The following is a 14,063-nucleotide window of genomic DNA, read 5'->3' on the forward strand; positions in this document are numbered from 1 at the left end:
TCATCATCATCATCATCATAGTCATTCTCATCCTCATCCTCAATGTTAAAGCCCCCATCTTAATCATGAATACCCATCATGAATACACGCATAACGGTCTGTTCTTACCCGTCCATTCGCTCGTTAACCTTGTCTAGCAGGTCATCCCACTTCTTTTCACAATCTTCAGTATCGAGCTGAAGAGCTTTGTTTTGCTCACTTGAAAAGGCAGGGTCTTTACACAGTTTATATGCTGTGTCCGTAGCTTCTGTGAACCTTGGCTCGTAGTCATGGAGTCTTTTGTTGAATTGCTGTAGAAGAGAGAGAAACAAAATCTGTTTACAACTAATACAAGAAAGAAAAAGGTAGCTAAGTTGAATGTACTGTTTTTATATAAAATAAACTATATTGATGCTGCACCAAGTCAAAATCAGCACTGTAAATTAAGCCCAACCTAAATGTTGAATACTCATGTCTCCAGAATTTTCCAACTCATTGATTTCGACGTACATGGAAAAAGAAAAATTCTGAGCTATCCAAAACGGCCCGAATTAACCATTGGAAACAAATGTTGGACTTCTGGAGATTTCAGTTCTTTATTTTAAGAGGTTAGCTTTGACTGAATAGACTGGACTATTATTTTAGCATAGCATCCCTACTTAGCTGAGTGAAATAAACTTTTAATGTTTTCTTATCGTAATTTTATTTTATCTTGCGTTCTTTCTTGATTGTTTAATTTTACTTTCTTTTAGTCATTGCTTTTGTTGTCGTTTTGTGATCCAGTTTTAATAAGTCTCGTTCAATTCTGGAAACCAAGCTAAATATGTCAACAATAAATTTTTTGAGTGAATAACTCTCACGGGAAACAATCTTTCATACAATTTCTATCAAAATCAAAACGTCGTTAGACTTCGTGCAGCATTCTAAACAGTCTGTTGTTACTAAGTATATTGGGAGATGTATTCACTTTGTCACATGCATGATCAGTACCAAGTTGCCTCTCACGAAGCTATCGAACGTCCTTGACTAACCTATTGGCAGTTCTCTGCTGAGCCTCAGTAGCCTACGTTAGCATAAACGATGAAACTAGCTGCAAATAAACGTACTGAATTGAAATAGTTTAGCCAACTTAGTACTTTTAGAAAATGAACATGATATGACCGTTTTTGAAAAATGAAAGTTTTCACAGCATCAAGATTTTACAAAGAACGTATGACTGGGTGGAGGCTCGCCACCCAGCCATACATAAGAGTGTTTTCATGGCGGTCATGTTGGAGCAGCCAAGCAATAAAACATATATCCTTATAATAAATTTCATTTTCCAAAGGAAAATCATTCTATTGTTTCGCGCCTCCAAATGGCCACGCAGTCATATGTTCTTTGTAAATTTCATTCTTTTTGAAAGCTTATTTCTCAGATAGCTTTCAACATATCACATTGAAATCCGCCGTGATTACCAAGTGTGACACAATACCAAGTGTGTCCAATTTTTTCGAAGCATATACTTTGCAAAATGGCGGTGAGGCAAAATTCAAACAATGGCGTTAGCAAATATAGTCCCACATCAACGTTCCTGGCGAGGTGGGTCATTCGTTAGGTTCATATCTCGAACATCGTTGGACCAAATGTTGTAGAACAACGCTGCAACGTTGAAACCTGGTAGCAAGAACACTTCGCCGCTCTACCGTACCTTTAAATCTTCCCTTTGCTGTGATAACGTTTTGAGGTCATTTCCAATCGGATGCATGGAGTCCACTTCTTTATCGCGTAAGTCGATCCAGTTCTTCACGGCTTGTAAGTTAACTCGGCATCCCGCAAGCTCGCCAGCTTTCTTCTGTTCCTCATCCCAGATTTTGTCCTTTATTCTACGGATAAAAGGAAAAAAAAATCTCGTTTCCGTTGCTTCCCTATTATTCTCAATTCTTTTACTCATAAAATACTAGTGGAATACACCTATAAAAATGCTCAATGTGTTCTAACAGATTTCGTTACAGACTGATAATTTGGATTATATTTCTGGCCTAGAAGTAAGTATATGTTGAGGTTCAGATTTATCCTTGGTTTAAATTTTATCTTCCTATTGTTCTTGTGTATGGTAATGTGTGATAATGAGGTTGAAACAATGGAAAATAACATTTAAACCAAGACTATAATTGAACCAATACATATATAGCAATGTTTGATCAACCACTTGAGGTGAAACAATTGATAAACAATAAGCGCGTTCTATACATCCACCACTGATTATGGTCGTTGTTGGTCAGCTCTTGACAATGCAGATATTTTTCTTCGGTTTTCTGATTTGTCGAAGTCATGACTGGGAGGGTAGGTTGACGGTCACAGTTATGCTAACCAAGTTCACAGTGGTAGAGAGGAATAGAGAGCACACAGTCAATCTGTTAACAGTGACTGTCGATTGCACCATTCTTATTCATTCGTGCGTGCCTTATTGGCGTAATTGAAGTTCTTACAGATACAGGACATTTTCCTTACCTGTTTTTCTTGGTATCCTTATTGTTGTTCAATGAACGCCATCGAACTCTCAAGTTATCCATTTCCTCGCCGATCGTTTCCTGTTGATCTTCTCTAATGCTGTTATCGCTCATAAGGTCTTCAAAGTCTTTTTCTAGGTCATGATACCTATTGCCGTAGGTTGGTAGTTCCTTTTCAAGACTCTGGAATAAGTCAAAACAAACGTTTTACTATTTATTCCTACATAGCCTGCACAATGACGTCTCTTATTTCCACTCAAACAAAAAAGGAGACGTGTTCGTGCACGTTAATACCTACATTACTTCGGCAAGGGATGCTTTGGGCAACGTACTTCAATATGATACACAAAAGCATTCATCCCATCCGAGATGTGAATTGGCGACGCAGAGATGTCCAGCACATTACAGTAGAAAGAGCAGTATTCTGTACTTTCCTGTCAAGATTTTTTTAGTTCATACGAGAGAGATCATTATCCTAGTAGTACCCGGACCTTGCAAGATTTCCGAAGATGAGCTAGAATTGTCAAAAAGATTTCTCAATCCAGGGACAGACGGGGATCTTTCTGAATATCTTTGAAGGGCCTCTATCATACGAAGGGAATTCGTTTTGACACCCAGCGTAAATCAGATCGTATGCACTATTTTGTTCATCTACATCGAACAAGAAGAATGATAAATGACTTTATTGTGTAAAACATACCGCAATTTGGCCCTCTTTGTCTTTCAGGGAAGCAATAGTGTCTTCGTCAGAATCTTCCGGCAATTTATCTTCTTGGTCCTTAAGCCATCTAGGAAAAAAAAGAAGTCAACTAAGCTTTGATAAAACCCGTATTGGAGCGTCCACATCTTCTGATCCGCTTGAAAGCGATTCCGAGGGCCATCGAATGCAAGCGACCAAAATGCGTATCGATTAGATCAAATACTCCCTGATCCTGTATAGAATTGATCACATTCTCTTATTACGAAGAAAGTCAGTTAAAAGTGCCACATCCCGTAAGGATGTAAACTCCTTAATCCCGAAGGCCGTCACATACAGCGATTATATGTCCAATGGAAGTGACCACATTCCTCGATCTCAAGGAGTGTAGAATACTAAAAAAATTATGGCAATACAGTACTTACGCGTCAATGTCGTTTGCATCTCTTTTCCAATCATCAAGCCTTCCTTGAAGGATCCCAGGATCCATTCCCGCCTGTACAACATCCTCATCCACAGATAAAATCACTTCATCCACTACTGGGCTGCTGAAAAGTCTTGGCTCCTGCTCAACCAGCTGAACACGCGGCTCAGGTGTGATGTTGGCAAAGGCTTTCAACTGAAAGAGATTGCAATGTATGAGTGAAATAATCACACGGATACCTAAACGCTTTGGTTGTCAACATGTTTTTCAGTGAATAAAAAAATAAGCATGCTAGTACAACATTGAATTGATCGATGAACTGATTTTTATACTCCAGAGAGCCATGACTTTCCTTAAAAAGACATGTGCAATTACAAATTGCACACCCACAGTTTTACCATTGTAGCAAAACGTCTCTTTACTAAAGTTAGGAGACCAGGGCCGTACATAGCGCGGGGGCAGAGGGGGCAGCTGCCCTCGCCAGGAAAACTCACTTTTTTTCTAACATAGTGTTTGAGTTTGCTGAGCTATTTCTTGTAGCTATACTGCTCCGAAATCGCACGAAAATCGACTAATTTGACTGAAAAAAATCTTCCTTCAATGTGAATACCAAACAATTAAAGGTCTTAGAGGCAACTTTCTGTGTATGTGTGTAGGGGCGAAAACAAAAACGTCCAACTAGAAACCCTGTCTGTGTCCTGTGAGGGGTGTGCGGAGTTTGCCCCCTCAGACAAAAAATCCTACGTACGGCCCTGGAGACTATTACAAAAGCAATGAAACCAGATATTTCGCATAACCTCATGATTAGGGTACAGTCATTTATAAAATATATCACCCAAGCGACCTATCATCTACCTATCATCATGATTTAAAAATAAACTAACCTTTTCTTCCTCTTCACGTTTCTTTTTCTCTTCAGCTTCCTTTCGCTTCCGTTCCTCCTCTTCTTCCCTTCGTTTCCGTTCCTCTTCCTTCCTCTTTCTTTCCTCCTCCCGTTGCTTTCGTTTCTCCTCCTCCCTCTTCTTCCTCTCTTGTTCTTCTCTCTCCCAGCGTTCCTCTTCTGCTCGCCTTCTCCGTTCGTCTTCTTCCCTTCGTTTCCTGGCTTCTTCCTCTCTCTTCCTCCATTCCTCCTCCTCTTTCTTCCTTCTTTCTTCCTCTCTCTTTCTGCGTTCTTCCTCGTCCCTCCGCTTTCTCTCCTCCTCTTCCCTCTTCCTTTTCTCTTCTTCCTCTTTTCGTCTTCTCTCTTCTTCTTCCCTTCTTTTCCTTTCCTCTTCTTCTCTTCGTTTTCTCTCCAATTCCAGCAATTTTCTCCTTTCTTCCTCCTCCCTTCGTAGTCTTTCCTCCTCTTCTCTCCTTTGTTTTTCTTCCAGTTCTCTCTGCAGCCTCGCTTCTTCCTCCCTACGCTTCCTCTCTTCTTCTTCCTTCTTCTTTCGTTTTTCTTCTTCCAACCGCTTTCTCTCGTCATCCAATCTTCTTTGAATATCTTCCTCTTCTACCCTCTTCCGCTCTTCCTCCAACTTTCTTTGTTCATCTTCTAATATCTTCAGTCTGTCTTGAATCCTAATGAAGTTTGAGAAGTTAAAGGTTAAAAAAAAACCACCTTCAGCGAAAATCTTTCCAAAGTGACAAAACACTAATCTTGTACCCAGATGTGAGCGAGAAGATTTGGATACGAGATTAAAGAGATATACATCTCTTGGATTACTATGCCTTTGAAACACTGGAGAAACTAAGATACCTATCGCTTCAAATTTGGTCTTGATCCTTTATGTGTGTGTCTACTTCTATTTTAGATGATAAGGAACCAGTTGTTCAAAACCCAGTTAAGGCTAACACAGAATAAAAGTTACGGATTTTTGCAAAATAAAGTCTGATGTGAATTCATTTTGTCGCGAGTATGGGATTGTAGTCACCTAACAGCTGTGTACTAAAAGTTGTACGTATTGACGAAACAGTGTATTTTGTGAGAATGATGTATTATTCAAAGTGACATGAGCATACTCAGAAAAAGGGAAATCCGAATGCTCCTATCAGGAGTCGAACCATGCTCTACTTCTGAGCTACAGACGACTCGCGGGAGTTAAGGCCATTAAACTAGGTTCATGGGACAAACATCCTGCATACTGCTAGGACTTGAACGGCAATGTCAATGCCAATTTGAATGTGTATTTTGTCTATGACAAAGTTAAAAATTTTTTTAAAACTTTTGGTAAGGAAGGAAAACTGTATAGTCGCACTTCTGGCCCAGATGGCCAATACAGCCAGAGCGTCGCCTCCCCTTCCCCTCCCCTGTTTGTTAGCTATACCAGTATTATGTAGGCGGAACCCATTTGTATACAAGGGCCCGGTTGTTCAAAGAGCGGATTACATTATCCAGAGCATAAATTATACTGCAACAGATACATTTTTATCCGCTGGATAAAGTTGTCCACTCTTTGAACAACCGGGGCCTGGATAAAGAGCGACAATATGAAGTAAGGATGCTTGATCAAGGATAACAACACGACAATGCAGACACTAACCTATCCTCTGACCCCCCGATTGCCTTTCGATCGAAAGTTCAAATTATAAGGACGCAACAAAGGAGAACGTGTATTTCTACAACTGGGTCATTACCTGTCGTGCCTAGAGGTGGCTGAGGCGTACAGCCTGTCCCATCTCTCGTGTAGTGACTGCATTTGTTTCTGTAGCCTGACTCTTTCCTCCAGTCCCACACAAGGTTCCGTAGTGAGCTGGTTGCCAAAATCTGTCATCTCAGCAAACTTCGGTTGCTCGCGAAGAAGTTCTGCGATCATTCCCTGCAAAACATAACACACTAGCTGTCAATGATGGGTCATTATAAAAGATGAAGTCTTTATGAACCTAATGGACCTCAATTACCAGGGCTTAACCCAACTTCGGCACTTTCTGTGGCGCTGTTTATCATGCTGTACAATGTAGTTCTATCACTTGAGGTTATGGGAATGTATTTGGAATGTATTTGTTCAAGAAAAAGCTATTGAGAACAATTTTCATCGCCCTAAAGCGATGACGTCACAAAAACTAAATTTCGAAATTGTGGGATTTGCTGCAATATTGTGAAAGAGCATGATGAAAAATGCTTACTTGCCAAAAATCAAGATGTAGACAATTTCCACCATGCTTTTTCCGAACATCTTCATGAATCCCATACTGATTTCAAAAATTCAAGCATTTGTGATGTCGCTGTTTAGAACTCTATATGGTTCTAAATTTGATTCAGTGGATGAAATCCTTAAGTTTCACCTCAAATGAAAGTTGTTAATCAGCACTTTCGTACGGGGCTGTTGACAATTGGTAGGATTTCAAACTAACCTGGGCGTCTGCGCTTTGTCCCTTCACATAATTGATGTCGTATCCTATTGGTTCATATGACTCCACTATGGTCTCGTTCTTCACAAGCCATGTCTCCAGGGGCTCGACCTTCGCCGACCATGTTGCCATTTTTCCTCTCTGTTCCTTTTCCAGTTGCGCAATTTGTTTATCAAGCCTGGTGCAAAGGAAATTGGTAGTCTTAATGAATATTTCGGATCAGGTAGCATTCTTCTCCACAAATCCAGAACAAGATTTTGGGAACCATTATAGAACGAGAATACTGGGAATGGCGTGTTGGCACGTTTTTTGTTAGTTATTCTCAAAGCATTAATAATTGATGACAAGAAAACAAAGGAATCACTAATGTGAAGGAGGTTTGGAAATGTGATCTTAATTATCATAATTTGGCGAACTTTTTCTTTGAATTTCACCAAAATTTATTGCTTTGAGAAACACTCGAAAGAGTGTTTCATCTGATTTGTATCTCCTCGAAGTTGGTTTAAAAAACTCGAGTGCGCCGCGTTTTTCACCCACTTCTCGGTATTTGGAAATCGGATGAAACAGTCAGCTCGTATTCGATATATTGCTTCTCATTTCGGAATCGTTAGAATGGTACTCTATGTAATTCCAGCCGCTTTACTATTTGCGGCAGAATGAACAAGCTTTCATTCTTTTTTCGGAAGATCGTTTTTATTGGGTTATATTCCTATCATTTAAATCATACACATTCTGTTTATTTTCATTCAAGAGAAAACCAAAAATACTCGGCCCATATCTGGGACCAGATTCATCAAGGTGCATCCTAACTGTTGATTGTAGACCCCTTGGATTTTGCTTTCAAAATTTGATTGTGAAACCGTAAAAATGAGCAAAATATATAATTTATTACATTTCTCATGTCACGAGATGGAAAAAAAGAAAAAAAAAAGGGGCTGAGTTCCGCAAGGAATCGAACTCTGACCTTCCATACTTGGATTTTATTGGCTTAGCGGATCAAATACCATGGCCACTAAGCCAATGAAATCCCTGGAACTGCATGATACAATGATCCAGCTTTTAATAATTTGTGTATTTAACTTCTACTGGTAATTTAAATATTCTCACATACCTCTGTTTTGCAGCATCTGTGTTTAACAGAAGTTCTTTCCAGCGTCCTATAATGGACGCTTTCTCGTTTTTTACCAGGCCCTTTTCCAGATCACGCGTGCTTGGTTCATGAACAATCTTTTCACCGAGTTGATCAAGTTTGTCCAGCTGTTTGTCGTACTGTTTGATTTCCTTTGTAATATCCTAAGACGATAAACGTAGCTTCATAAATGTTTTAAAAAGATCACAAAGCTATATTGAGACTAAACTCATGCAGCCAGCATAAACATCTTGAAAGTCCCTACGAAATGATTTTTTTTTTTCGACCTAAGAAAAATTTGACCTTGGCTTATCTCAAACTACAATGTTTAAAGTGTTAGAAACGATGCGAAATCACGGACTTTAAAGCAAGTTTCGCTTGTCGCGCGGCCAAAACGCAGGGGCACCCAACGGATCGTTTCGGTAAATTATCTGTTCGGAAGGCTCTTAATCCCCTACAATTTTCTGAAGGGAATTTTCACTACGAAGTTTCGTGATATGGGAAATTTAGGGCCTAGTGTTTTCGGATTGACAAAAATGTCGTTTCGGGTACCGAAAAAAGGTCAGCTAAGATTTTCGGAAAGGAAATAAGACTTAAGGTTTTCGGGAAAGGGACAAAAATGCCCTAGTAATTTCGAAAAGACTCAAGTTCCCCTAGAACGACCGAACAGATAAAAATATTATAGCGCAGCCTAAAATGAACCTACAGAGCTTTAAAGGCACTCCAGATAGCATAAAATAGCGTTTCAAAGGATCTGAACTGTCGTTGGGTGCCCCTGAAAACGATCATATTGCAATCATGTCACGTAGACTTAGTGCTGGAGTAATCACGACCGACAAGAGAGCTAAGAGGAGAGGTGGACAATATGGTCAGAGTTGTATTTAATTGTATTTACGCTCCAACCCAACCGAACCTAAAAACTCAAACATTTCACAAAGAGAACATGCAGAGCTTTCACTCACCGCTTGTTTGAAACTTTTGCCAAATTGGTGGTTAATTGTTAAATTAACACTGCCTTTCTCACTGCCTGAACAGTTATTGTATTTGAATTAAGAACAGATTTTACCAACCTCGATTTCCTGCCTTTGAGCCCGCGCATGATCGAGATCTTCAGCAGTGGTAGCCTGAGCCTGGACACGCGCAGAAGTGTCGGCGATCCACTTAAGAGTGAGGTTACAAGAGTTCTTCCATTCTTCCAGCAACTCCCTTTGACGCTTCTGCAACCGTTGGATCTCTTCGTCAATTCTACAAGGGATAGAAAAAGGTAATTTATTACAATCTAGAACTAATACGTCTTGCCTAACTTCGATAAATTTCCATAAAACTGGACAAAAGCATACGAAATACCAACGAGACGCCTTCAAGTCCATTTCCGCTTGCGAAATTTAATGCAACACTTGCCACACTTCAGTACAATTTTGCTAGAGCAAGGCTTGGACTTGTAAACCAGCTGCGATTTCAGTGCGACATCACTATACGTTTTTTGAGAAACCCTGCATGCAAATTTGCATCAAGTTTCAAGGATGTTCGAAACCCCTGCGAAATCGAAATCTAGCTAATACACACGATTTGAACTGCAACTTGAGCGCGACAAAAATCGCCCGGTAAACGGTGCTTAATACAAACCTTGATTCTCTTGAACTGGCGTCAGATTTCACTTTATTCCAGCGTTTCGATAGTGTTTCCGTCTCCTCCTCGATCGTCCTGTGGTCTGTTTCAGCAAATTCATAATCATCGAGCAAATTATCAGAGCCCTTAAGAAAGTCTTCCACCTTAGGGTCGAGCAACCGTACGTCATCTTTCAATTTCTGTGAAAAAGTCAGAAAAGCACTTTAAAAGACGATCATCGAGTCAAAGGCGGAACTTTTTGACCCTTCGCTGTTTCCAAAGTATTTTATCAGGGACAACTAACCCCCCCCCCCCCCCTCCACCGTTCCCCGAGTCGAGTCAACGGTCGTTAGGGATCGTTAGCGATCATACTCGAAACAACCTTTAGACGATAACATATTTCAAAGAAACATTGCCCCCAAATAATCCGTTGGTGCCCTTGTTCTGTATTCGCAGTTCACGTGTCCTAACTTCATGGACTCATTTTCTGTTAAAATTACTAAGGTTAACCAACCTGGGCATCCTTCTTTTGTTTGTCAAGTGCTTCCAGATCTGGGGCCATCTGTTGTTCACAGACGCTTTCCACTTTCTGGACCTCTTCCTCGATGGCAGCCAGGTCATCATGCCATCTCGAAACTTCATCCTCACTTTTCTCCAAACTCGCGAGTTTCTCCTCCAGCCTGAAAGTACACAGAACTTGTTTATTTGGTTATATAAAAGGAATCACTTGAGTAGTTTTAGTGCATCACCTTTATTGTTTCTACACAAGTTTCCTGAGAGAATATTGACAATACACTGGCCGGTATAGAGTTGTCATATGAGGAGATAAAGGAAAGAGCACATGCTATCCTGGCTATCAGGAGAGGAGATGCAGCTGGAGTGCCCACGTTTTAATTCGTCGATCATGACAGAAAATGCAGCGAAGAGCTCTCTTGTTTGTGGGAAACACCAAGAAGAAGACCTTGGCTCATGCAGCAAAGAAAGGTAAATAAGAAGTGAAACTTACTAGGATGAACATTGTGGAATGAACAGTTTTTTTTTTCTTAATAACAAAGAAACCATAGATTAAGCATACTTGGCACGGTGATTATTTGTCTTGTCAACGACTCTTGCCCAGCGCTCAAGGCGGTTGTCTTTATCGCTTCCCATGCTCTGTTTGGATTTCTCATCGATGACAGGATCAGCTAACAACTCATCAGTGAATTTGCCGAACTCGTACACTCGTTTCTGTGGTCCTAGGAGCAGGCCCGTGGAATGCTGAAAGATAAGACAACACAATTGGTGATACTATTTAGGAAACAGAAATCAACGTTAAGATAATATTTCCTCTCAGAGGGTTGGGTTATGGCGAGCTCTGAGGAAATAATCAAGTAAGCTATGTCAGGGTCTGCAGTTTGCAGCGGTTTTCATCGAGGTTTTAAAGCTGAAAGGTGTTTGGTTTTCAAAGGTGTTTGAAAGCAGCTTTTCCATAAGAAAATATTTTGGTTGGCCTTGCGATACCCAAGGACATAATTGTGCAAAAACTAGTCAACGACTTCCAGGCGCCAGGGGCCAGGTTCGCGAAGCCCTTCAGATCTTAAGATCTAAGTACTGTTCCTTAACAATAGGCTATTGTTGGAATTAAAATAAGGAAAAATAATTAAGGTACATCTTAAATTAGATGGGCTTCGTAAACTGGCCCCAGGCCCTTCATCATCATCATCATCATCATCATCATCATCATCATCATCATCATCATCATCATCATCATCATCATCATCATCATCTCTTTATCTACCCTCGGATTTTAGAATAGCTTAAAGCAGCTAATATCTCCGAGCATTTTCCCACCCTACATATATCCCTTAAAGAGATCCCGCTGAGTTTCAAGTGTTATCCTCGCGCTATTATTCCCTCGCCCATGTGCGCGCTTAAGTTAAAAGGTGAGCCATAAGTCAGTTTAGTTCTTCTCACAGAAGCTTAAAACAAATTAAATTTGATCCTTTAGAGGTGAATTCAACACCAGCCCTGGTTGTGTGACTTCTCTAAACCCATGGTTATTTTACACATACAGTAATTTTTCGTTCGTTTGTTGTTTTGTTTGTTTGATGACTCACTTACGATCTTTATTAGCAAATTTAATGTAGAGAACACAAAAAATGGCTGCTGTAAACCAACAAACCTCGAAGTCATCAAGTTGCCTCCTGACAGTTTCTAAGTCGTCTCCGACAGGTTCCAGTCTCTCATTCTCTCTCTCTGTCTTACGCAAAAAGCTGTCGACAGAGTTCAGCCGTTCTTCCCAATCGTGGAGCTTGACTCGTCGTTCCCGCTGAAGCCTCTTGGAAGCTTCATCTAGTCTTCGATTAAGTAAACAAACAGCACCATCAAAGATTGCACTACTCCTCAGTAGCCTTAATTTAAATCGGTACATTTTATAACGTTATCTGACTATGATTCCTCCAGAGGATTCCAGAGCAAATTGACATAAAATAAAAGAAACAAAAGACAGAGAACAACACTAATCCAAAACAAGGACAGCATACACTATCTTACAAACCAAAGGAATACAACGTGCTCTGGTGTTCACAAAAAGAACCCTATGTTCTACGGGTACTTTATTTCGCAAAATTAACGGAAACGTACTTCGCCGTAAGCTTAATTTTCGCTATTTCAAAAGAAGTATGGGCTAAAGGTCTTGAGGTTTTTGCAAGAAACGGCTTTTGATTTCTTTTTTTCTGCATCGCAACAAAGACCCGCGGAAATAACTGACAGCTAGGTATATCACAAGAGCAGAGGTTTGACTCTGTTGGTAAAAGGAACAAACGAAAATAACAAGACCAGAGTCGACTTTTGCATACCTTTCATTCCTCAAGGACAGGAAATCCTTGACTCGGTCCCAGCGCGCTGTCAGTGAGTTGAGGTGCACCTTCACTTCTTCTTTCTTTTTAATAGTCAGCTTGGGATCCTTTCTGACTTGCTCACCCAAGGCAAAAGTGTCAATCATGTGAGACGTATTCAAGTCAACTTCATTAGAAAATATCTACGGATAGCAAAATAGGATTAGCTTAACAATGTAATACGTTTGCACGGGAATGATTTCGTTCCTTTCTCTTTATCAGAGGGCAGAGTTTGTAAAATGCTGCCAGCCAAGACAATTGGTTCCCATTTGTAGTTTTAAACATTCCTTAAAATATAAACTAATGAACTATTGAGGATCCCAAAGTAACGAACTCATAAACGAAAGAAGCGACTCTTGGGAAGTAACGACGAAGTTTTACGTTTGTTGAGAAATCCGGACAAACAGTGACCTTCAAAAACAACAATTAGAATCATAACGTCCCGAAACGGAACGAAAGAATAAAACGTGCTTTGAAAAGCAAAGAAACTTAGTGCACGGGTTAAAACAGACGTCGTTAAATGTTATTGGATTTAAAAACACCTTATGAATACTAGCAAAGCTGTGTACATTTTGACATTTACCACAGTTAGTATAGGTCCATCGATGACTGTGTTAAGGTGGAATGACCCTTTGAGTAGTGAGAAATGATTTTATTCTAATAGAGCACGCAAAAAAAGAGTCGAAATTAGCCGGGGTTTTTTTGCGTTGGCAACTGAGAGATCACTGAAGAGCTTGGTTACGAGATAAAAAAACGTATGTAACATCTGACTCTCAGCTGTACCTCAAATGCGTCCTCTTGCCTTCTTATGGTCTCCAGATTATTTCCTATCGGATCATCAATAACAGATATCTGGCCCTCCAGCTTATCTAACGCCAACCCTGCTCTCTCTGAACGGATCCTCCATCGCTCCAAAGCATCCTGCTCCTGTCGTTCAAGCTTGTTCAAATTTTCCTCCATTCTGGAGAAAACAAGAATTCGTCACTGTTTTACTCACAGTACGAAAAGATTTAAATTTGCTTTCAAAGTGACTGTTTTATTGTCTTGTTTGAGTTTGCTGTTTCTGAGCTCTAATACCTTGGGAAAACAGTTCTGCAAAATGTCAACGTGCTTAGAGAATGCTTGATCAAAAAGACTCCCTGGCAACCAGAAGTTACCCGTACTGAAGCGTCGCACGTATGTCCACACTCAGAGCAACTTGTGTCAAAGGTGTAATATTCATCACTTAGTAATTAAAAGCGTATTTATCCTCCCCAGAATTTAAACCCATGGTCGTCAGTAGGAAATAAAAGATTGCTCGAGCCAGCGGGCTTCGAAACATCGAGGTACGCATATTTCTTTTTGAAAACTTAAGACGGTACATTGCGACAATAAAAAATATATGTTCCTTTCCTAAGTGAACTTGAATGGGTTTTCTCATTTCTCAGTTGAAATTCAGTGTAAAATCGTAGATTTCAATTACAGCAAATTATTGTAAGGAAACCCCGAGTTCGTACTTTGTGAGACAAGTAAAAATCTCTTATTTGTT

At 40.1% G+C, this 14,063-nt stretch overlaps 1 protein-coding gene across 5 annotated transcripts in view; it reads right to left on the reverse strand.

The window, feature by feature from the left end:
• LOC146482203 (uncharacterized) overlaps positions 1-14,063 on the reverse strand; it is a 99,202-nt gene that overhangs the window by 21,782 nt on the left and 63,357 nt on the right. For all 5 annotated transcript variants that reach the window (XM_085107477.1, XM_085107474.1, XM_085107476.1 and 2 more), the window contains 16 exons: positions 13,319-13,496; positions 12,497-12,678; positions 11,821-11,995; positions 10,735-10,916; positions 10,174-10,339; positions 9,678-9,859; positions 9,122-9,296; positions 8,034-8,215; positions 6,926-7,100; positions 6,209-6,390; positions 4,477-5,152; positions 3,594-3,787; positions 3,172-3,259; positions 2,473-2,654; positions 1,670-1,844; positions 109-290 (listed from right to left, as the gene is read on the reverse strand). In XM_085107477.1, the coding sequence (XP_084963603.1) occupies positions 109-290; positions 1,670-1,844; positions 2,473-2,654; positions 3,172-3,259; positions 3,594-3,787; positions 4,477-5,152; positions 6,209-6,390; positions 6,926-7,100; positions 8,034-8,215; positions 9,122-9,296; positions 9,678-9,859; positions 10,174-10,339; positions 10,735-10,916; positions 11,821-11,995; positions 12,497-12,678; positions 13,319-13,496 (3,276 nt within the window). The remainder of the gene's footprint in view (positions 1-108; positions 291-1,669; positions 1,845-2,472; positions 2,655-3,171; positions 3,260-3,593; positions 3,788-4,476; positions 5,153-6,208; positions 6,391-6,925; positions 7,101-8,033; positions 8,216-9,121; positions 9,297-9,677; positions 9,860-10,173; positions 10,340-10,734; positions 10,917-11,820; positions 11,996-12,496; positions 12,679-13,318; positions 13,497-14,063) is intronic.

The sequence above is a fragment of the Pavona decussata genome, unplaced genomic scaffold (assembly GCF_977016875.1).
Source record: "Pavona decussata unplaced genomic scaffold, jaPavDecu1.1 SCAFFOLD_47, whole genome shotgun sequence".
NCBI lineage: Eukaryota > Metazoa > Cnidaria > Anthozoa > Scleractinia > Agariciidae > Pavona > Pavona decussata.